Consider the following 24,991-nt stretch of genomic DNA (forward strand, 5'->3'; position numbering starts at 1 on the left):
AAGTCCACTGACTGGTCCGCAGGCCTTGGAAGTAGTCAAAAGTGGACAGCACTTCCACAAATCATACATTTCTGATCATCAAAGGGGGACGCTGGCCCTGGTCGGCAGATGATGGTTTTATCAGGTGATGTTTGACAGCATGATGGAGCGCCTGCTGGAGCTCCACAGCCACAACCATCTGTCCAGATAGATAGACAGACAAAGATGTCCAAACCAAGTTTTTATTTGGTGTCAACCTGGATTTTGTCTGCCATGTTTTTCTCTCATGTTGTAAATGTTCCCCCGATGTGAATGTCAAACCAATAAATGAACAAGATTTCATCCAACAGAAGCGCTGACTTGAAATTGCTCCTGTACTACATCTTCCATCTTCTCATGCCAACAACTCAGTCCGTCGCCTGTTTGTCACAGAAATCCTGCAAAATAACCACATAAAGGTCAGAGCAGAAGATCTCACATTCATTGTTTGAAAGTGTAAAACAAGTGAAAGTATGTTGGGTTTCTCACAGGACTGGTGGGTTGCAGGAGAGGGCAAGATAATGTCAGCATCTAATTGACATAACTCACCATGAAACAAAACCCAGTGTTTGTGTGTGGATGGTATAGTGCAGGTTTTTGGTTTGTGTGGTGCTGGATTACCCAGCATACCTTGTGGGCACTCTGTAAATAACAGTAAATGTTTGTTGTTTGCACTTTGTCGTTGTTACCCGCATGGAATGGTATGTCATTCTTGTAACTGTTGTTACATGTATTTTTTGGTTCGTCCCGTCAGTGACTGACGTTCAGTTTGATGACTTTGTGTTTGCACTGTGCTGCCACGTCTTCAGTGAAAATATGTTCGAGCTACACACATAAATGACTGTATGGGAAACACTGCTTTAAATGCCAGCCCTCTTACTTCACCGAGCTCCCTGTCTATATTCTTCTCCTCTCTGAGTAAGTGTCATGAAGAAATCCAAAGAATAAAATAATATCTCAGTAGTGGAGAGAAAGGTTTTTTGTTTTTTTTCAGGAATCTTGTTTTCACTTCAGTTAAAATGCTAAATCCAGGCATCTATGGGCTGTTTGCAGATGGGCCTTCTGTCAAGTTTACGTGTTAAACCCATCTGAGGGTCTTTGTAGTAGATGCAACACGGACCTTTCAGCATGTCCTGCCACCAGCCGTTTATTTGTGTTAGCATCTGAGCAGAGCGTGCAGACTGATTAGCATCAGGCACCAGGTAGCATCCCCATGAGGAACATGAAATATGTGGGCGGGGCTGTGATAAGAGATTCAGACAGGTTTTGTTGTGCCTCTCTTAGCGCCTTCCTTGCGTACACCCCCCCGCTGATCCAGAAAGAACCAAGATCCAGACAAGACAAGACCCATGCATGGCATATTGTGACGCACTTTCCCAGACGAAATAGATCCAGTTGCCGCTCTGATCGGGAACAGAATTGGTCAAAGCTACTTGTTGTTATTCAGGCATCGTTTCTCATGTCGGCTATTATTTCCTGCCACGGAGAGAGCCTTTCTTCATTAGGCTCTTTGTGCCTAATTAAAGGATGTTGGGGCCTTTTTTCCTCAATCAGTAAGGGTCATCAGGCACTCAATTAGCTCTGTCAATAAAGGGAACTCCCTTTTCCTGCCGGGCGTTTACACTCTCTTGCAAACTATGCCACCATGACAAGGTCACCAGTCATGAAATTACAAGAAGATGTCAACAAACAAGTCACGTTTTTAAGCTGACATTACATGCATTTCTATGAAAATTGGGTCTGTTTATGTCGACGTGCTGTGGTATTGTTAACTCCATCATTATCACTAAGTATCTTGAAGTGCCAACAACAACACAGCAATGGCTAGTTTTGATGTTGGTTATGTTGACAACCTCTTGTGTTGATGTGAATCAGCCAGCCCAGGGGGTGTTGACATAAACAAGCCTCCTCACCTGTAAGTTTACTGTGATTTTCCAGTTGACTTAACTTCATGTTCAGGTATTATTCATCATTGTCATTGTGCCTTTTCTGGTATTGACTTTCTTCCTGCTTCTGATTGGTCCTCATAGTTTGAGGTTATAGCGCCACTTCTTGTTGGGGTATTCATCATCATGGCAACATCAACGTAACTACAGTATGGCATCAAAACATGAACACAGTGACTTCCCATTCAGTGCGAAATAAACTTCAAAATAAAAGGCATTAATTATTATTAACTTGAATTCTACCACAGCAACGAGTGAAGTACATTCATTAATTTTCTACCGCTTATCCTCACAGGGGTTGCGGGGGTGCTGGAGCCTATGCCAGCTGTCTTCCGGCGAGAGGCGGGGTACACCCTGGACTGGTGGCCAGCCAATCACAGGGCACATATAGACAAACAACCATTCACACTCACATTCATACCTATGGACAATTTGGAGTCGCCAATTAACCTAGCATGTTTTTGGAATGTGGGAGGAAGCCGGAGTCCACGGAGAAAACCCATGCATCCACGTGCAAACTCCACACAGAGATGACAGAGTATGGAATCGAACTCGGGTCTCCTAGCTGTGTGGCCTGCGTGGTAACCACTTGTCCGCCGTGCATTTCTAAATTTAGAGACTTCTTGTATGACATGAACACAAACCACACGTTATAGACAGATTTGAAACAAACTGAGCGACACCGTTTCTAATTGGTATTTAGCAACCTGTTAATGAGCTTCCGTTGGTCATGTTGAAGAGACATCACTGACTTTATGATGCGATAACTCTTAATGTATTGTTTGGGGTCCTTGGTTTAATAAAAGTGAACCTCTTAGGTTTAAAGTGTAAAGAACAGGACTGATCCACACGGTTCGAGTATCCTAGTAGAACCCGAATATAAATGAGTGGTGTTATTTGTTACATGTGTTTACACATGCCAGTACCACTGATGGTATGTAGGGTGAGCAGCCCTGCTTATCCCGCCTACAGCTGTTGTCCCCTGGGAGGAATTTAATTTCAGTAACATGATAAGTCTAGACGGGGCCCTCCTCCGTCCACGACTGCTGGCAAATTGTGGAGAAATGGAGCCCGGCCACACAAATCCACACATCAGCACTCTGGAGGCAGGAGCATCTGGATAGCACCATCTGATCCATGTGAGCATCATCACAGGCACTTTATGGCGGCTGCTCCTATTCTCTTTGCCGTCAGTGTAATGATAGCGGTGAGTGGAGATGCTCGCCAGCTGCTATGACCATGTTCGATGCTCTCCCTGCCTTGACTTCTCATTGACCCTGTCAGAGAAGTGTTCATGTAACAATTTATTTTAGTTTACTTTATTATTGTGCTTGCACTTTACCATATTGACAGCTGTTCTTACGGCCCTGTCAATATGTACTGTATTTTCCAGACTATTGGTTGCATGAGTTAAAAAATGTGTCACGAAGAGGATAAAAACATGTATAAGTCACACTGCGCGGTATTTATGATTGAGTTATCATCAGAGCGAGTGTCATGGCGCTGCTCCTATCAACAGTAAATTCACAAGAGATGAAAATGCAGCCAGGGGTGGAGGGATCAAAGGAGACAAGTTGAAGCTGCAGAAGTCACATTTTTTAAACTATATGAATACAACAAAACCATACCGGTTTAATAAATGCCAGAATTTTCTTGTAGAACAGGGGTGCTCATTAAGTCGATCGCGATCTACCGGTCCATCGCGGAGGTGGTACTAGTCGATCGCGGCGTGACATTAAAAAAATATCATCCTCGCATCAATGCCGTCACTTGATTGATATACAGGGCAGCCATTCAGATGACAACTGAATGTTGCCCTTCGGGCGACCAATCAAATCAAACAACGTCTCTAAGTGCAGCAGAAGTTACGATGTCAGCCTATCATCCACCCCCGTTACTTGATTGACATACAGGACAACCAGTCAGATGACAACTGAATTTTGACCTTTAGGTCACCGCTCATGCGTAAACAGCGATGCAAAGTGCTAAGCTAGTCGGCGAATTGCGTTAGATTTTAAGCCCTCGCTAAAGTTTATGGTCACTAAAATGAGTGAAGGAGCTGGACCAAGTAAAAAGGCAAAAACATATCACTTCCATACGGAATGGGAGGTGGACTTTTTTTTCACAATGTCTTTTTCGAAGTGCGTTTGCCTCATATGCCATTCTACCATCGCAGTACCAAAGAAGGGAAATGTGGAGTAATGTGGAGGTAATTACAAAAAATGTTAATAGTTAATTATGTGTGTTTTGCAATATTGGCTCATTTGGTTATGTAAGGTACATCAACATACATTGTACGTACAAATAATCCTCAATACATTTGACAATAAATAGATGTTTTGCATTTTTGTAGTGGGTAGATCATTTTGACTCGGTCATTTTAAAAGTAGCTCGCATGCTGAAAAAGTGTGAGCACCCCTGTTGTAGAATATATGACATGATGCCTGAATGCTTCCTGGCTGGTAGGAATGTATAAAACGGTCGTATTTTAACACCACAACTTCATTTATGTAGTGACAAATGAATTAAAATAAGCTGAAAATCATATTTGTGTAGTTAGTTGTCATGATTAGTGTCCTAGGTAAACAACGTTGTGGTCTAAAATACCATATTCCTTAATCCACACAGGTATCATATCATAATTGCAGATTACTTATAGACAGGAGGCAGAGTCCGTTAAATACAGCACACATCTCACATCCACGTGTACGCTTTTTCAAGTTTCAGTCTGAAGTTTAGTCTCCTGAAGCCTTGATTATGGTCATGTGTCCAACGTACACTACACTGGCTCACTCTTCTCCCCCTGCTTTGTAGCTTGATGTGCACCTCAAAACAAAAAAATAATGTCTTCTGTGTGTGCAACTCGATCAGAGGATTTACAGCTCACCTTCACAATCGCCTTCTCCTCAGATTTGGTGTCAACATTTGCAGTAAAAGTGGCTGTTGTAGCAGGTGATTATAAAGGTGATAATGATTGAAGGTCTATGTTTAAAAAAAAAAAGCAAGTAGGTAAAGATCTGCAGGTAACATCCATCTTGTTTGCCCTCATAAGCACTCAGGAGTCATTTAGGGCTCCACTTCAAGCAGATAGGCGCCTCTCAGCACTTTGTTGTCATTTTGGTGATTCACATCTCCTGCAAATGTTTCTGTCTGGCCTTCCAAACTCTTCATCTGCTCTCTTCTTGTCCCTCAAAGGCAGCCATGATGGTATCTGCTTGTTGTTGTTGCTCTCCGAGGACCAATGAGGAGGGTTTTTCCACAGTTTTTCCACACACACACAAAAGAAAAAAACATGCTGCAGCATTAAGTTTCTTATCTGTTTGCTTGGAGCCAGCCTAGTTTGCTTTAAAGATACTATATGTTTACTTATTTCTTCCATTTTTCCCTGCTCAGTGAAACTTTTTGCTGACTCTTGCAGCACCTATCTTTTAACATTCTCATTTGTGATTCGTTTGTTCACTGAAAATAATAATAATAATGATTTTGGAGTTACAAGGGAGGAAATACAGTAAGTGTTTGATCTGATATTGTAAGTTTCGCAAAGATACAAACAGTCCAGAAATGTTATGGTAGGTTTATTTTAACAGCGAGAGACTTAGAATGAAATAAATGTTAAAACATTCTTCAGGAGGGATTTTCTACCACTCGTCTTTACAAGCGTTAAACTCAAAATTTTAGCTCCCTCCAAAGATGAATGGCTTGATAAGTGCGTAGATTTGAATGGTCAATAAAACACAATATAAATACTACATTACAGCGGGGAAAATAAGTATTGATGCTTGCGGAAAGTGAATTATTTATGGTAGGTTTCTTGTAACAGAGAGAGAGACAGAGAGAGAGAGAGAAATAAATGAAAATTAAATCAAGGTTATACATTATTTTGTATTTGAATAGGGGGAAATAAGTACTTGATGGAAGCAAGCACAGCTGTAGTAGTAGTTGTAGTTGGTCACCATGGTTGCAGACATCCCAGAAGGGAATTTTCTCCACTCTTATTTGATAGTGGCTCTCCAAATCTTGATGGTTTTGAGGCTGTTGCTTGGCAACTCAAGTTTGAGTTCCCTCCCTTCATTCCCACTGCAGTTACTCTTTCTGGCCACATGGCTTGGAAGGTAGGTAGATCTTTAGTATGTAATGTTTCATACACCAAAGCCTGAGTATGGTGCTTAGCATGTCAATAAAACACCATATACAGACTAGGATATATGCTGGAAAGGGTAGCATATATGTAAATGAGTTACCTCAAAAAAGATAACAGGTAGGGGCAAATGAGCATTCAAAGCATGTTTTTTTTTAGTGTAGAAATGGCTGGCAACATACAATGTGCTTGCATGTATGCTTCGTCACATTTTCGTCTTTTCAAGCTCCTTGAAATATGTCCGCAGTCTGCTCATTGCGGTTACAGATTGTTTGCTCCATCATTCACTTATGTGGCGGCACAGTGGCCGCATTAACGGGCTAAACAAAGGCCTTTATATCTTGGAGGCCTGCCGCCGATGAAGTTTGTTAAACTATTAAATAACACGCATCCTTGTGGCTCCAGTTAGCGATTTATAGACTTTGGCTGTTGACTCATATTGGGCTCATTTGATTAGTGTGGGAACACACAGAGGAGCGAGGAGAAATGATGCTCAATTTGGTGGGATTAGAAGGTTTTGAGGATGATGCATGTAGAGCCGAGCTATTTTCGTGCTAATGCTTGCCTGACATGATTGCGGGTGCAAGACCTGCTGCAAAATGAGCAGAAGTGAAGGAAAGAACTTGAGGACTTTGTTTGTCCTGCCTCACTAGCAGCCTGTGAAAACGTATTTTTGTGAAAAGACCAAAGGCACAGTTGAGTGAAGACGCTCACGCTCGCAAACAAAGACTCCTCTGTACTGCGGTCCAAATGCCAGCGAGGCTGCGCCTTGTAGGGGAAACAAAGCTTATCAACGTCTGATAAAGAAGAATTAAAATGCAATCACAGCAGTAAAGTACTGTACGTGTGTAGCTTGAGACTAATCAGGCCTCAGGAGACCACAACATTCTCAGGGAGGTCTTGTTGCTGTTGCTCACCAGCCTGCTGCTCTTCTCCCCCCATCCACTAGGTGGAGCTGCACCTGAAGCCCATCCAGTCACTGCTGCGCCACCAGAAGCCGCTGGTCTTTGTGCTCAACGCCCCGCAGCCGATCATCTGGAAGATCAAGACAGAGAGCCTGCCCCTGGGCATCAAACGCACCTTTTATGTGAGTCCAGCTAAAGTCCACCTTGCTCATTTCCTCTGGCTAGGAGTCCCATCTGAAGCCTTTACACTGCTCTGAGAGATGTTTCCCATCATACAGTAATCCTCCACTGGGGGCAACGGTGTGGAGTTGTGGAGTTTCACTCTATTGTAGTTTCTCAAAAATGTGTTCATTAATAAATCATGCTGTTTTGAAGTAAACGACAATTATAAGGCATTCAGAAGACTCATTCAAAGACATTGTGATGATATGTAGTCTTCTACATTGGTCACTAGGTGTCAGTAATGTCATTGTAATGTTCGGTGAAACACACAGGTTGAGTGATCTCACAACAGGCACAATAATCCCTACCACGAGCTACTGTTGTGGCCGGAACCCACATTAAGCAAAAACTCTATTCTGAAACCCCAACATCACTTCCTGCTCGCCTCCCTCTTAGCTCTCCTAGGGAATAAATTTACAGCAACACACTGTCCTATTTATGTCTTAAATACCTTACTTAACCTTATTATGTCTATTATAACTCCGGTTTCCTCCCACATTCCAAAAACATGCTAGGTTAATTGGCAACTCCAAATTGTCCATAGGTATGAATATGAGTGTGAATGGTTGTTTGTTTATATGTGCCCTGTGATTGGCTGGCCACCAGTCCAGGGTGTACCCCGCCTCTGGCCCGAAGACATCTGGGATAGGCTCCAGCACCCCCGCCACCCTCATGAAGATAAGCGGTAGAAAATGAATGAATGTCTATTATATTGGGCAATAGGAGTATATGGGTTACTATAGGGGTGTTATTTCATGTCTAAAGGACTCTAATAATATTAATATATCATCACCAGGACCGTCTGGAACTGATTTACTTGCAGTTTTGCAGTTGTCTATGACCATGCATTTGTGCAGGACTTTTTTAACATGAGAGAACTGTATCGGACTGAAAGGCTAATATTTCATGCCACTGGTGTTTCCAGCTGAGTTAACTTTCAAAGTGGAAAAGTTCTCACGTCCGTTGGAAGCAGATGCAGTGCTTCAATTGTCTGCTGCACAGATGATTCTCAGTGTATATGTTTTTGTAAGTGCAGCCGGCTATCATCGCAGTTGAAGCCGCCGACAGACAGAAAGCAGCCGACAGTCATCTTTGGGAGTTTAATGACTGTCTCAGTCGCTTCTTTTGCTGAAGAAGGACATTCCACACCTATCAGTATCTGTATATACAACACAAACATGTGAATTACCCACGTTGCATGTCATATCCATGTATGTGCATGCTGTGGACGATTTAGCAGCTGCTTCACTAGCTCTAAGCCTTGGAGCCTTGCATTTATTTGTCGTTGTAAAGTATGCTAATGTACAATGATACGATAAAGGCAAGGACCATGTCTCTGACGGCAGTGTGAGTCAGAGTGTGCTCAAAGCTCGTAGCGTTCTGCCAGTAAAAACTGATCCCAGATGCTGATGTTCTTCCTCTTCTTGGCATCTCGTCACAGTGACACCTTCTTAAAATACCACCCAGCGCTATTTAACTCTTTAATGATACCTAGAACATCAGCCATCGCATCCACAAGCTCATCAAAATGTGCAGGAAACTAAGTAAGGCAAATTTTTACATTGCCCACAAAGTGTAATTGGTGTTTTCCATTAAAAGTAGTGATTTATTATTATTTTTTTTTTAACTCTCATAATGAGAAGCTAATGTTCTTGAGGCGTGCTGACACAATGAGATCAGAGCGTTATTTCACTGGATTACGTCAGTGTTTGGCTGTTTTTTTCCTCCTTTTACAAGAGAATCCGCCTTAATGATGGGCACTTGTCCAAGGTTGGACAAACAGAATCACCCAATTACCCAAGCTGCTAAATGTAGCATTCGCATTTCTATCTTGTTTCTATTTCGTCTTTGCAGTTTGCGCTCGCCTCACCTCTGTTCTAATCAACACCATAACACAATTACAATAATCACTTTTCTGATTGAATTATTAAACACCACACAGCAAATAGATGCGCCTTTTTGTGGTGTAATTCACCCTGACTGGCACCACCGCATGTTGCACCGTTTGTATTGTTGCCTTACCACAATCTAACTTGAACATTGAGACAAGATTGTAGCCTCCAAACCACTTTGGCATTCTGAAAATGTTGGCAATTCCCACACTGTCTGCCTTGAGAGCCCCCTGGGGGGAGTCGTGGAGTTCTGATGCTGAGAGCATGGAGCAACGCAGTCCAAAGGAGCTGAGCAGAGGACAAGACCCCCCTCACACTAGTAGTGTTCCTGGACGTCCTGCATGAGTCTGTCCTATGAGCCGTTGTGTTGTCCCTCAGCCTCTGCGCTGGAGCTGCGTGGATGCTCTTTAACTGCCTTGGAGACGCTTCACACACGTTGACAACCGTGTTGCTGTTGGCGAGCGGACCCTGTGTGTTTTTTTTAGTTCCTAAAAAAACAGCAAAATTGGGGCTTTTGTTGTAAAACGTGTCCTCCCTGGCGTTGGATGTCAATCAAGGAGGGAGTAGGGCTCTGTATGAACAAAATGAACATTGACAGGAGGCCAATGATTGTTTTACCCAGGGACACACGCACTCCTTGAGCTTTGTTGACTTTGCAGCCAATTCTTTTTGGGTTTGATGGTGATGTGGCGGGAATGTTTAATGACTGGTGATGGAATAAACTCTGTAAACTTCACTGTTGGCTGGTGTTGCCCATTGTTTGTTGGCCAAGATGTGCGTGTTGACTCGTTGACTCTGATGGAAACAATGGGCAGACACTGTTGGTTTTTATGTGGAGACAGGAATACTTAATGCTCCACAATGATGGAGAAACATATGGGATTGTTTTCTGGTCCACTTTATAGGAAAGCTTACACGGAAAGCTGTTGGGTTCAATCAGCCAAGGTTCAGTCAGCATTTACCAGCGATTGGTGTGTTCATTTTCAACGTATAGTTTACATCCATACATGTTTATGCGTCATCTAGTTGGAAAGACGCAGAGGGCACACATTATGCCAGCGTAGTCCCCTTCAATGACATCTTGATCCTTTCATAGCGCTTCATCTACATTGCATGACATGCAATGGTCCGCTAAAACACAAAGGGAAAGTGTTTTTCGTACTCTGACTATTTATTAGCTTGGTAGCATCTTTCGTTGCAAGCGAACAAAGAGAGACAACTGGAGTGTTATTGGCGCTTGAACTAATTGATGTGCTACAACAGTCACTTTTATTGCAATTGCTGATCCAAAATCGCACCCACACAGAAAATAATGTAGTATAAGCCGACAAAGCACAGCCTTTTTTAGGGTGTGCACGTCATGCTACGAATTGCTACGAAGGATTTAGAGTGGGAGTAGCAAGCCGGCATAGTGTACCTAGATGCCTTGACCCAGGAGCATAATCCAGGTTTAAAGGGATACTTCAGATTTTTGACATGAAATTGTACAACATCCCGATCAGCATTGTAGTGTATCAACTGCAGGATGCACATGTAAACACTGTGGAACATAACACAACAATGGATGAGCGAGATTGCATAGTGATACAACCAGAGAGGAAATAACTGAGTGGAAGGTCTGTCTTTCTGGTTAACAAAGATTATGTGATGTCAAATGCATTACTCTTTAGAACACATATGTGTTTTGAGAAACCATACTTTTTACTTACGTGACCCTAGCAACTAACTGGAGCTACACGTACGTTCTTCCTCACCAAATTCGACCCAAACTCCACTGACGGAACAAAGTGGATGGTAAGTCACTGTTGATACAGCTGTTAGTGGGGATGTCATACAACTACAAAAACTAAAAACTATCAATTCAAGATTTTAGTCTCTTGGATGGTTATTCCAGTCTAAAAAAGACTAGGCTTCAAGATCTTTTTTTTTTTTTTTTTTTTTTTTTTTTAGACGGTTACCATCTAGGATTTGCTAAGCCAGACCCTTCTTTGTATTCTTTTCTTGCACTCAAGTGGACTTCCTGTGTAGATTGAAGTGAAATAATGCTATCTTGTCTGATTTCTGACAACATTTACAGCCATTAACTTAGCGTACGCTCTATGATTGGCTGGCAACCAGTCCAGGGTGTACCCCGCCTCTCACCTGTAGTCATAGACTGTAGCATACTCCCCGCGACCCAAATGAGGATAAGCGCCATAGAAAATGGATGGATGGATGGATGGATGTACTTAGCGTTCCATGACCTAAGCTACTGGGAGTTATGCTCCATTCGCCTCTCACAGTTAAGCGGAACATACATAAATCATAACAGGGACCTCACAGAGACCTTCTAGTGCATGATTTAGACCCAGAGAAAAAACTTTTTGCCACAATTTTATCATAAAGACAAACAACAGTATACATATCATTCAGTGATACTAGCCCAGCTTCAATGGATTGCATACACAATTTATAGTTGTCAGTGAACTTAATTCCTAACAAATTGAACAAATTGAAATTTGTACAGTGGCCGGGTGGCTTTTTATGGCCCGAAGAGGTTTAGTTTCTGTGAGAGAGTAGGCAACTCTGATTGTGCTATGTGAGTGTGTCAAGAAGGCCTTCTATTAGACTGAATCTACAGGGGTAAGAACATCTATGAAAACCTATGTAATTATGTGCATTTTAATAAAAAAATTAATCAAAGACTAATCCAACATTGAAGACAAATAAATACCATTAAGTACCCTAATTTTTGGGCTGTGTTACATACACCTGGAGAGAGCCCACTCCAGCACAGGGAGGAAATTAAGACAACACAGATCGGGCCTTGAACTCACAGCCTTTTTGACATGAGGCAACAAGTGTGAACCCCCGGTTCACTGTGTTGCCATATTTAACAGTATGACTTGGGTCAGCTATAACACTTAGTCAGCTTTGTAAGTATAACGCTGTGTTGTCCATTTATGAATCCTATGTGAGTCCATAACGGGAAATACTCCACTGCTTCCCAGCCTTCCAGGTCCCATTGGTCCATCAGCTGGGCGTGCAGTAGGCGGGAGGGGAGGGGAGGGGAGGGGTGGAGTGTTGAAGCCTGGAGTGGTTCCTTCGCTTCCCTTTGTGAAATTCCTGAGGTTTCCAGCAGCATGGAAAGCCTGCAGCTAATTTAACTTTCAGGCTTTCCCCTCTAATTCCAACGCGCCTAATTACAGCCTCGTTCCCGCAATTAAGCTGATAAACTCTTTCGTGCCGGGTGGGGTTAAGCACAGACACCCTGGGACCTCTTCCCCCCCCCCCCCCCCCCACCCCACCCCCCACACCCCCATCTGCTTGCGCTCACAACAGCCAAACTTCTCCGGCTTCTTGGCGCACCACCTCCAGCCTCCCAGTCACTTTTTCCGCTTCCCGTTTGTTCCCGTCGTAGTAAACAGGCTGAGAATAACACAAGCTTGACGAGGGGGACAGAGCGTGTCTCCTCCTCGTATTTACGGCCGCTGAGACAGCGCCAGGAAACAAGCTCAGGAGCGTCCAGAGGTCGTGCATGGTAACTCAGAAGAGTCGTGTCTGAAAGTCCTCATGCCGAGTAAATACGATCCTGAAAAACATCACAAATACTTCATGCACTTTGTGTCTCGGAATGCGATGTTGGCACGTAGACCAACAATGATGGGATGAAAATGATGTAGCAGGCCGTCTAGACGCCCGCGCTCGTCTGCTTGTTCATTTGCTGTTTTGCAGCCACATGAGTGTTTATCTCTTTGGAATGAAGCATGTGAGTTCAGTGCCAATTAGTAACAAAGTCAATGTTCCCTCTGAAGATACCATGGCTTCTCTTCATTTTTAGGATGCCTTCATATTGTGTCTTGTTTATGGCCCTTCCTCTACAGTCCTTCTTGGAAAAATACCTGGAAACACTAGAAAACTACGTTGTGTCTCAGACGGAATACTGTATCTGTACACTTCAATATATGTACTATGTAGGCTGCATACTTTAAAACCACTGGAGGTAGTCAAGACATAGCCAAGATGCTGATAGTCGAGGGTGGTTAGGTTGTAATTACTGATTACATACAACTCCAGAACCCTCTCCTGTCTCTTCAATATGCCTCACAGACTAATAAACATTCTGTTTTAATAAGCAGCTCAACACAAAATGGACCTCAATGTATAACAAACAATGTACAGCAAGTAGACATTGGTAAGGTAAACTGTCCATCACTCAAAAAAGTAAATAATCTCACAAACTACAATTGTGACTAACATTACAAATAAAGGTTTGCACAAACATCCAACAGCTATCGATAACTTAGAAAAACTAAAGTGCTCCAAAACAGTCAGTAGTTTACAGAAGTAGATCCGCGCCCATATACTGTAGTTCAGTCGGGCTGTCGCTCATACTTCACATCCAAACACTCTTTTACAGAGACATACACACACACAGGCACTCTTTTACGCACACTTTATCACACTTGTCTTGGTCTGACAATTTCAGCAGTGTGGAAGTGTCACACCACGGGTCTTGCAACATGTAAGTTTTATTCTGTCCTCTTGGACAAACAGAGCAGTTTATTAGCACAAATGCTAATAAAGCCATAATAGGTAAAAATAATAACAATAATAAATTCCCATGCTTTTACTGCCATCTCACACTGTGCTTGTGTTCACTCCCTTCCACCTTTGTTGGCACATATTAAGGTGATACAAGCTGTCTTCGGCTCCAAATAGCTGTCTTTGGCTATGCCTGCCAGTAAAAGAAGTTCAAAGCAAAAACTTGTATCGAAAAAACATTTCACATTCACGGGGAAGAACATGGGGGAGAACATGCAAACTCCACACAGAGATGCCCGAGTGGGGAATTGAACCTGGGTCTCCTGTGGCCAGCAAGCAAACCACTCTTTTGCCATGCAGCCCCAATTAAATCATTCATTCATTCATTTTCTACCGCTTTTCCTCACGAGGGTCGCGGGGGGTGCTGGAGCCTATCCCAGCTGTTTTCGGGCGTAAGGCGGGGTACACCCTGGACTGGTCTCCAGCCAATCACAGGGCACATATAGACAAACAACCATTCACACTCACATTCATACCTATGGACAATTTGGAGTCGCCAATTAACCTAGCATGTTTTTGGAATGTGGGAGGAAACCGGAGTACCCGGAGAAAACCCACGCATGCAAACTCCACACAGAGATGCCCGAGGGTGGGATTGAACCCTGGTCTCCTAGCTGTGAGGTCTGCGCGCTAACCCCTAGACCACCGTGCCGCCCCCAATTAAATCAAATCAATCAAATGCGCTGACGATCAAGCAAATATTTCTGTATAAATTAATATGTGCCTTAAATGGTCACATAAATGTGTTATTTTTGTACACATTGTGTGGTGTAGCTCCTTAAAGATCTTTTAAAGATAGTTCGCATTTTATTGAAGAACTTTTTTTAGTGATTCCTGCTGTTCAAAACCATATCGTACTGAATGAATGAACTCGCCGTGCTTTACTGTCCTCCTCGCACTCCTCTACCTATAGGTAAACGAGGGCTCAGAGGTGCGCTTCCCACCGGGCAACTTCTCCCTGTCCTGCCAGGTCCACAAGGAGCATCTCCCCCATGGCAACGAGCACCTCCTCAACTGGGCCCTGAAGACTTACCAGGCGGTCACCTCCTTCTCCGAGCTCAGGATGACACAGGACATTTACATCAAAGTTGGAGAAGGTGTGTGTTGCATCTGTAAACTATAGTTCCATCTTCAGCAGTGTTTTATGGCGACCTTCATCTGGTGGATTTTGGATCATAAGATGCCAGCGTGCAATTGAGTTGTGGTTTGAACGGGGGTTGACTTTGCCAAATAAGGGAACGCTAGTCTCCTCGCATTGAGGAGGAGCGAGCCTCTTCACGCTCTCCTCGCTCTTTGAAGCGGTGCCGTGAAGAGGCTTGATTGAATGCGTTGGTTTTATTTGTTGCTCCAGTCCAGCTTGGAACTTGAAAGAAGTCAAGTGAGAAAGTTGTGCGTCAAAGCAAACATGGAGCAGGAATCAATTTGTACCAGATGCAAACCAGGGTAACGGGAGGTTCTGTTCTGCTGCTGACATCGCTCTTTTGACCTGAAAAAGCCTTGAGGGGATCCAAATAACCCCCCCAAAACCCCTCACCGCTAACAAAAACATCTTCTCCCCTTGCAGATCGCGTCCTCCCGGACACCTGCAAGATTGATAACAAGTTCTTGTCTCTCAACTACCTGGGGGGGTACATGGAGCCGCAGTCCTCCAAAGGTTGTGTCCTGTCTGGACCCGACAAGGACCAGGAGGTCCACATAATCGAGCTCCAAGCCCCTAACTCCAGCAGGTGAGCAGCCAAAGCAAATAAGGGTTTACGATAAGGTCAGAATGCTTGTTTTGGACCAGGACCTTATCAGAAATTCTTGTTCCTCACATCTTCACCAATAATGTCCCCGTCCCTTCAATGGAGACATTATTTCTTTGTAGTTGTGAATAAATCAACCTTTTATGGGATTGCATCAGGCTTTTAATTGGTTCAGCAGACACACATTGCCTGATAGAACCCCCCGCCCTCTTCTGGTTCCACAGTGCTTTCCAGGTGGATGTCATCGTGGAGCTGAGGCCCCTGGAGGATGACGCGCCTCTCCACCGTGATGTTGTATTGCTGCTCAAATGCACCAAGTCGGTCAACTGGGTCATCAAGTCTCACAATGTGGTGGGCAAGCTCAGCGTTGTGGTAAGAACCCGACGCCCACCCACTCTCACTGGAATCCCGTGTAGATTCAGCATTCATGATTCAGATTTTTGATCACAGCGTTATTCCACACAAAAAAATCCATCCCAATACAATCTCTTCATAACAGTACAAACACAATTTAAGGCATGTAGAATACACAATATCAAAAGTATCAAAATATCAATACATGCAAAACAGTACTATTTTAGACTAATGTATGACCCGCCCCGGGTTCGATTCCCCAATCGGGCATCTCTGTGTGGAGTTTGCATGTTCTCCCCGTGCGTGCGTGGGTTTTTCTCCAGGTACTCTGGTTTCCTCCCACATTCCAAAAACATGCATGCTTGTCCATAGGTATGAATGTGAGTGTGAATGGTTGTTTGTCTATATGTGCCCTGTGATTGGCTGGCGACCAGTCCAGGGTGTACCCCGCCTCTCGCCTGAAGACAGCTGGGAAAGGCTCAAGCATGCCTGCGACCCTCGTGAGGATGAGCGGTATAGAAAATGGATGGATGGATGGATGACCCGCAAGGCATGCTGGGTAACCTTCTGTTGGGGAAGTGCAATTACATTGTGTGTTCCACATGTGTTATTTTTGGTTCCACCATATAAGGTGGGCGTTTGTTTTGACAACGACCTGTTGGGTTTGTGTTGTGTGAGTGTAAATGTTGAGCAAATGCATAGCAAAAAGTGTCTCAATTATTTGTGTTATTTTGTGTTATTTTCACCATCCACGAGTGGTCTGACAACAACTGCTGTATGTGGACACGTTCAACCGACAGAAAGTGGCAATCTGTTTTTGTTTGAGGTCCAAACTGTTGGTTTTCACATCAGAAATAATGGAAATACTGTATGTAACCTGTTCTATGGTTGTCATGAAAGCTTTGTTAAGTGTACAGGCAATGTTTTAGTCTATTTCACATACACAATGGCGCTATCAACTGACAGATTTGTCAAGAGCAAACCGGGTTTGTAAGGATTGGTCGAGTCGAGACTTGTTGGTGACCTCACAGTCACTAACATGACTCACCCCCGGCAAAACGCATGACTACACTTGAACCTGGTGGACTGAGCTCATCCTACAGCTCTTTATCATACAATCATGTATTCCTATACTTTTTAATATACTCTTAAAAAGTCATTTTGACTGCACTTCACCATTTTATGTTTTTGTATCATTTTGTGAAAATCTTGTTTTCCGAAACTAAAAATAGTTAACAAAATAAAAAATGTTGATGATGCCGATTTTACCATTTAGCACAAAAAATATGCCTTAAAGTCAAGTGTCTAATTCAAAGTATGAGTAGTCTTACTTTCTTTTTGTGTGATTCTACGCCGGTTGCCATCTGCTGGAGCCTATCCCAGCTGACCTCAGGCGTGAGGCGGAGTACACCCTGGACTGGTGGCCAGCCAATCACAGGGCACATATAGACAAACAACCATTCACACTCACATTCATACCTATGGACAATTTGGAGTCACCTATTAACCTAGCATGTTTTTGGAATGTGGGAGGAAACCGGAGTACCCGGAGAAAACGTACGTGGAGAACATGCAAACTCCACAGCGATGCCCAAGTGGAGATTCTAACCCAGGTCTTCCCAAGCCCCTGATTGTGAGGCCAACAAATTAATAATATTAAAATATAACTTGTAAACATAATGCTTAGTAAAGGCCGCAGTTTGACCCTGGAACAGACTACTACATTAATTGTACATTATTTTCCTATACCTATCTGTAGTGCTAAATTGGACAGTGACATAGCACTTACTTATCATCCAGTGGGTGTATTTGATGTCATTCCACTAGGGGCTTCTTGCCTCACATCTGAAGAGTTCCCTTGATATGGCGACTTTATGGACTTCATGATTTCTGTTTACAGGCGTCCGATAGTGTGAGTGTCAGTTCTGGTACAGAGAGACTGATGCAGGTGTCCAAATCCCCAAAGCAGCGCATGCCATCCGGGCCCCAAGCGCTGATCCAGTGGGCGGAGCAGCACAACTACGGCCCAGTGACGACGTACACCAGCACACCTGTGGCCAATCTCTTTGACGTGTGGCTGAAAGAACAAGGTAGGGAAACATCCTTCAGTGTTGTTTCGTACCGTGATAGTTTGATACCACGTATGGTTTCCAGATGTGGATCATCACCCGGACACCATGTTGCCTCCAGAGTTCGCCATCCTGCGCGACTCCGGTCCCGCAACGGGAGGACGGGGAGGGGCTTTGCGGCACTCTGGCCTGCCCTTCCCTTTTCCTCCTTCCGTGTCCGAGGGCCTGCCACACCTACTGCCCTCCCTCCTAGACGACCTCCCCTGGGAGAAGGCGGAGCCTGAGGAGCATCGGGCTGTAGTCAGCGTGGGCCTAGCCGTGCATTGTGAAGACACCAAGATGGTGGTCAGCATCAGCAAAGACAGCCTGCAGGTGTGTGGAGTGCATGTATATTGTAATATATTGTAATGTATGTTATATACTCTATACAACAGGGGTGCTCACACTTTTTCAGCATGCGAGCTACTTTTAAAATGACCGAGTCAAAATGATCTACCCACTACAAAAATGCAAAACATCTATTTATTTTCAAATGTATTGAGGATTATTTGTACGTACAATGTATGTTGATGTACCTTACATAACCAAATGAGCCAATATTGCAAAACACACATAATTAACTATTAACATTTTTTGTAATTACCTGAGTTTACTTTGATGACTTGCACTGAATTGAACCAGCCAGGGATGCATAGTCCGGACAGTAGCTGCTGATAGCCAGCCTCAAGCACACCAAATGTTTATCAGTCATGGATAATATCCGTATCATAATATCCGTATAATATTCCATATCCGTAAGGAAGTGATATGTTTTTTGCCTTTTTACTTGGTCCAGTTTTTGCCTTTTTACTTGGTCCAGCTCCTTCACTCATTTTAGTGACCATAAACTTTAGCGAGGGCTTAAAATCTCGCAATTCGCCGACTAGCTTAGCACTTTGCATCGTTGTTTGCGCATGAGCGGTGACCTAAAGGTCAAAATTCAGTTGTCATATGATTGGTTGTCCTGTATGTCAATCAAGTAACGGGGATGGATGATAGGCTGACTTGGTAAGTTCTGCTGCACTTAGAGACGTTGTTTGATTTGATTGGTCGCCCGAAGGGCAACATTCAGTTGTCATCTGAATGGCTGCCCTGTATATCAATCAAGTGACGGCATTGATGCTGGGATGATATTTTTTTAATGTCACGCCGCGATCGACCAGCGATCGACCAGTACCACCTCCGCGATCGACCGGTAGCTCGCGATCGACTTAATGAGCACCCCTGCTATACAACATTGGACAATTAATGTTCAATAAAGAAGCCACTTTATTTACAATGGTGTCTTTGCAGGCCAATGGGTTTGCGCACGTCAACCTCACGCTTCAAGACCCCGAATGCAAAGCAGAGGTCAACGCCACCCACTACACACTGGAGACTCCTCTGACTGGCTGCCAGACCACCATTTACCCCCTGCAGGGAAGCACCAGCGACCTCTACATCAACACTGTGAGTCCACATACTTCTGTTTATGCTGCCAAAAGATTGGCAACACACAAAGTTAGTTTACATGTGCAACATGAGCGCTTGTAGTTCCAGTAAGATAGAAGCTAACATTCGTATAAGATAGTAGCTCAGTCATTTCTCACAAGTTTCTTCTTTGCGGCGTGAACTCCTGAGTGGCTTGCGACCCCCGTTATCATCTGTTATTGTGGAATGCATTCAGGATGTTTGCTCCAGCAAGCAGCCATGAATCCTCCCCTGCATTTCGGAAAAGCCGGGCTCGTGTCCAAGGTTCGCTTTTGTTTGGCGGGGATAACCTCTGACCTGTGGTCAAAAAGAGACGGATTGAGTGGAGGAGGACATGTTGGCTCTGTTGTTTTTGTGTCTCTTTTTTTTTTTTATTTAGTGCTAGGTCAGCGACACGGAGGACACAAGAAAAGAACGTTTCATGTCTCAGAGGAGTGTCGCCTCATTAAATCTGAGTTTTGTTTTGTTTTGTTTTTTTAAGTAGTATGTCTTCTCCCACTGAATGTTTGCACATTTTAGACCAAGATCCATGATTTTATTTATCAGTGCCAGAGTTGAACCCGTTGCTGTTAGTTAGGCCTACATTGTCGCTTTTTTATGTATATTTTCTTTTTTATGTGGCTTAAGTGTTTCTTTTGCAAGTATTTCTTGTTTTTATCTATATCTCAGGTCATTAAAACCTGTAAATAACACGTTTACGCTTCAAATACATTTTGCAACTTCCCTCGATTATGTTATATATTCGTATATTCGTATACATATGTCAGAAAATGAAAATGCTGTAAGACACAAGCACCAGAGTTTTACAACAACAGGCTTTTATTGCAGGCTTGAATGATCTCACACCAGGCAGAATAATCCCTAACACAGGCTTCTGCTACAGCCGTAACACACACCAGGCTAAAAGTCAACTCTGAATCCCCAACGTCACTTCCTGTTTACGTCACCGGAACACACGAACACAAGTCTTATTCATGTCTTAAATGTTTTTTTTCTCTTGTGTCTATTTTATTGGGCAATATGAGAGTGTCGGTGACAATATGGATGTTATTTTATGTCTGCAGGCCTATAAGAATGTTAAAAACGGTAATTGGAAGGTTTTCCATGCTCTGAGGAATCCATCATTGCATGAATTGACTTATGACAGGCAGGTCTGGAACCAATTAAGCGTGATAAACAAATATATTGTGGTCTTTTCCTCTATGGTAGGTCTTGATAAGTCATGCTGAGTCCAAGGACGGAAGCGGCGGCCCCGGTGAATACGAGGACCTGGAATCGGGAGAGGTCCTGTTCCCTAGGGAAGCTGTGGATCTGGAAAAGACGCCACCCCGAGATCAGCTGTCAATCATAACAGTGAGACATTGCGGTGGCAATTTTTTTCCTATTTGTGTCTTATCTCCTAGAGTTGGCGACCATCTTTTATTTATCCCTCCCTCTGTCCTCTGTCCAGACATAAAAAACAAAGAATCTTGCTGGATCAGAACTATCTTGATATTCATGTCGGCTTTGTCCTATCCCCTCCTTCCAGTTCAACTGCACTTACCAGCAGTCCCGGGAACCCCAACACACACTTCCCAAGAATATCCCAGGAAGCACGCAGCCGGTGGACATGACGTTTAGCATGGAGCTGTACGATGGCCCGCCCTCCAGTGAGCCATCCCGCCAGGCCTTCTCCACCGTCTCTCAGAACCAGCGAGTATTTGTGGAGGTTTGTGTTGTCCCTGCTTCCTCCATTCCGCCACCTCTTAGGGCAGGGGTCGGGAACCTTTTTGGCTAAGAGAGCCATGAAGGCCAGATATTTTTAAAATGTGTATCTGTGAGAGCCATATACATTTTTTTAAACATTGAATGCAATAAAATGTGTGCATATTTATGTAAGACCAACAGTTTTAGATATAATGGGCTCTAATTATGTAGACCAGGCACACTACTTCACGCCATGGGGGTGTGGCCAGCACACTTTTGTGAGCAGCGCAGTGTCTAATAATAAATCAAATACTTGCTGCCATTAATGCAACTTCTGCTGCTGCATGGTTTTGCACCGTACTCAGTATATTTCATTCTTTTGGCCATCTTTGCCAGAAGGCTTGGTTCTGCAGCTTTAGCTATTTGACTAAAGGAGGAAAGTTTACATTTACATCTTAATGACCGAGGTACTCGAGGTAATCGAGTTTTGGTGTTTGACCTGGAAAATATCATCAGGAAAGATAGATATGGTTGGCCGTATTGCAGTAGAAAATAGATGGACGGATTAAAATGCATAAGAAAGTTGTTGATTTTTAATATTTTTAACAGTGATTTATGTGATGTTTACTTTAAAATGTTAGCAAACATACATTTGCTTGAGAGCCAGATACAGTCATCAAAAGAGCCCTACCTGGCTCCCGAGCCATAGGTTCCCTACCTCTGTCTTAGGGGGTCAGCCCCAAGGTCAACTTGAGGTCTTAAAAAGCTCACCCCTTTCCTGTCGCTCCTACTCGCATCCCGCCAAATATTTGCTCTGCAGCGGCCGTGGCAGAGGTCAAGGAGGCAGTGTGGACGTGCTCTACGAGGCCTTTGAAGGGATGATTTATGGCGCTATCAGCAGGAGATGCGGCACTGGTGGAGCGGACTAACAAAGAGCTATCTGTGTTTGCCGTTAGCTTCCCCTTAAGAAGTTGCGGCATGCTGAGAGATGACCCGAGGCAGCAAGGTGGACTCGGATAAAAAGCAGCTCTTTGTTTTTTTAGATGGCGAGCAAACAGCTTGACTTACAGGATCGCTCTGTGAGATTACAATCCTTTGCTAGCCGCAGCAGCACACAAATTAATAAACAAGATGTGTAACAAATGTATGATGTATCAAAATATGTCAGCAGGCAAAATAAACAAGTAATTAAATATGAAACATAACCTCTCTCGTCCATCAGGTGACCTCATCCTCATCAGACATGGACATGGGCTTCACCATCCTTTCCTGCTTCGTCTCGCCCAACGGCAGCCCCAGCGTGGAGTCAAGCTACACTCTTATCGAAACCCTTTGCCCCACGGACGACTCGGTACGCTTCTCTCCTCGTGACCCGGCAGACAAAAAGACCTTCAGCTTCACCTTCAACTCGGACTTCAACATGTCGCTTCTGTTCCTGCACTGCAAGATGTCCCCGTGCGCTAGAACGTCTCCCGGCACCCTCGGCCTTGCACCGGTACACACTCTTGTTTGTCTTGCACACAGTAAGAGGCGTTGCAAAGTAGGGTGAGACAGGTTTATGGCGAAACGGAAGTCCAACTGCTTAGTTATCACTGTCCATTTCATAGGAGCGGATCCTTTTACATGTTCAAGAACCCCTATCATTATCCTTAATGATAGTCCGGGCATGCGTCCAGTGTTGGTTGACATTTCTCCACTTTCAGAACATTTTACCATGCCTAGTTTCCACTTCACTTTTCGCCTTATTTTTCTTTGAGACGCAGAAAAGTGTGCCTCAAGCTTGGGAGACATAATGAAGGGAAAAGAACCGTGATATTGACCTATTCATCCACCTATGTATTCATCCACTGCACGCATGAAACTAGAGCTCATTTTCTTTAGTATTCATGAATACTGTACAAATGTATATATGTATAAAAAAGTATATATATGAAAAAATGTCATAAATGGAAAAAATATATTAAAATAAATTTGATTTTCAAATTTCAAAAGGATTTGCACATGCACTCATACCTGCACCAACATCATCTTGATAATGAACCAATCCATTCATGGCAATATGGAGTGACAGCATTTTTTTAACCACACACAGTGCTTACGGCCGAGGCAACAGTGCGACTCTGTGAACCTGGATGACATCCTCACCATGATGATGAACGCCAAGACCTCCAGCAAAGCTCTGATGGTGCTGGATGGATCCGCTCATCCCGGCATGACAGGTAAGGGTTCACTGTGGACTGTACTGGAATGTGAGGAGAACATTAGCCTGGAAAGAGAGAGACCTTTTGTTGAGCTTCTCAGAGCAGCCAGGTATGACATAGCCTTGCATTGACATCATATGCAAAATAGTAGGACTCTCTTTTCAATCAGGTGTGTGTGTGTGTGTGTGTGTGTGTGTGCGGTGTGATAAGAAGAGTGCATTAAGGCGTGAAGTCGTTCCGGACATGACCAAACCACAAAATGCCAAACATCACCTCCCGACATCTGCTTGACGTTAAGCCATCATCTATCTGTTTACACCAACCATCTGTACACAAGTGTGTGGTAGCATGTGGCTAGCTGCGGGAAAGTGGCCCATTTTTGATGCTTTGGCCTGGCTCTGGATGAGCTGGAAAAGAGGAGTCATACACTCACTAAGCTCCAGTTGTTTTCACTTAGAAGCTTCAACGTACCCCGCCACACGCCTTCCCACTAGTGGGTGTGTGTGTGTGTGTGTGTGTGTGTGGTAGTCCTTTAAGATCATCCCTTATTTAGCCACTTATTCGTCCATCGCCTCTATCGGGTGAGCTGACGAAGAGACATGATGATGTCATTAGCATCTATCGCCACCCTTCACCACCTCCCTCTCCTCTGAGGCCAGAGAGACGTCAACGAAAGACATGCGGCCAGCGTGTATCCATGTTACGGACTCACAACTTTTCTTCTCAGTTTCTCATTTGAAAAGGTTGGTAGGACATTGGAGTGGAGTCCTAAAGAGCACAACGTCTGTCTTAATCTGCATTGTACTTCTGCGTAGGCACGACTACACCATCTTGTTGACTATTTATTAGGTTTGTGGTGAGTGATCAATGGCAGTTATAGTCATCCTTTCTAAATCAATAGGGTTCCTGTGCCTGTGTGAAAGTTGGAATTCTGTTCGTAACTCTCATAAAAAGTTGTTGAAAATAAAACTTGTCGTGAAGGCTCTGCTATTTCAGCATGGTAGCGTGATGGTAATCCTGAAGGAACAGTGTGAACCGACATTTTTACGACATCTTAAAGCAACACTCCTTCCCCTCGCATGTCCCGTAGTGGCGTGCCAGTGTTGACGTTGGACGAGGTGGCGGCGAACACAGAATCAAGACACGGGACGCCCGTGACCGTGCTGAGTGAGCTGGGAACAGGATGCCGTGTGCCAACGCCGTGGGTTTATTTTCCACGGAGCTCATTGAGTCAACAGCAGTGTGCCGTAAACATGCTTAGAAAAAGTTCATCTTAGCGTTTCAGCAACACAAGAAGGCATCTGTTTGGACTGCAAACAAAACAAGTCCAAATGTTTACTTTTATGTGGGAAAAACACAACAACCTCAAATTTGATTTCCATTGAGGATGTTGACACGGTGTATGATGAATACCGTTATTGAGCTCTCGTTCATCCTAAATGTTAATGAAGCTCAAAGTATTTAAGAATGTCAACACCAGATTGCCTTTCATATTTTGTGGCTTCACTCTATGACAGTTTTTCTAAAATATAGTCATTAATAAATAAGTTATCAGAAAGAAAATGCATATTTATGCTAATTTTATGTGTGTAAATGAAGCATTTTCAAGCATCCAAATGGGTAAATGAACTAAAATACATTACGTTACATTCATCCAGAAAGCAGAACTAAAAAAAAACAACAAGGTACTCTAGGAGTAGGAACAGAAACATTACTATAGGG

At 43.7% G+C, this 24,991-nt stretch overlaps 1 protein-coding gene across 2 annotated transcripts in view; it reads left to right on the top strand.

The window, feature by feature from the left end:
• The window catches only part of tgfbr3 (transforming growth factor, beta receptor III), a 58,906-nt gene that overhangs the window by 24,696 nt on the left and 9,219 nt on the right, over nucleotides 1-24,991 (top strand). The window contains exons 4-14 of one of the 2 annotated variants that reach the window (XM_058073508.1): nucleotides 7,052-7,189; nucleotides 14,619-14,802; nucleotides 15,270-15,432; nucleotides 15,675-15,822; nucleotides 17,705-17,894; nucleotides 17,959-18,245; nucleotides 19,206-19,361; nucleotides 20,592-20,735; nucleotides 20,911-21,090; nucleotides 22,291-22,563; nucleotides 23,161-23,287. In XM_058073508.1, coding sequence (XP_057929491.1) covers nucleotides 7,052-7,189; nucleotides 14,619-14,802; nucleotides 15,270-15,432; nucleotides 15,675-15,822; nucleotides 17,705-17,894; nucleotides 17,959-18,245; nucleotides 19,206-19,361; nucleotides 20,592-20,735; nucleotides 20,911-21,090; nucleotides 22,291-22,563; nucleotides 23,161-23,287 — 1,990 coding nt within the window. The remainder of the gene's footprint in view (nucleotides 1-7,051; nucleotides 7,190-14,618; nucleotides 14,803-15,269; nucleotides 15,433-15,674; nucleotides 15,823-17,704; nucleotides 17,895-17,958; nucleotides 18,246-19,205; nucleotides 19,362-20,591; nucleotides 20,736-20,910; nucleotides 21,091-22,290; nucleotides 22,564-23,160; nucleotides 23,288-24,991) is intronic. The other variant, XM_058073509.1, reaches the window with a different exon arrangement.

Source organism: Doryrhamphus excisus, chromosome 5, assembly GCF_030265055.1.
Source record: "Doryrhamphus excisus isolate RoL2022-K1 chromosome 5, RoL_Dexc_1.0, whole genome shotgun sequence".
NCBI classification, from domain to species: Eukaryota; Metazoa; Chordata; class Actinopteri; order Syngnathiformes; family Syngnathidae; genus Doryrhamphus; species Doryrhamphus excisus.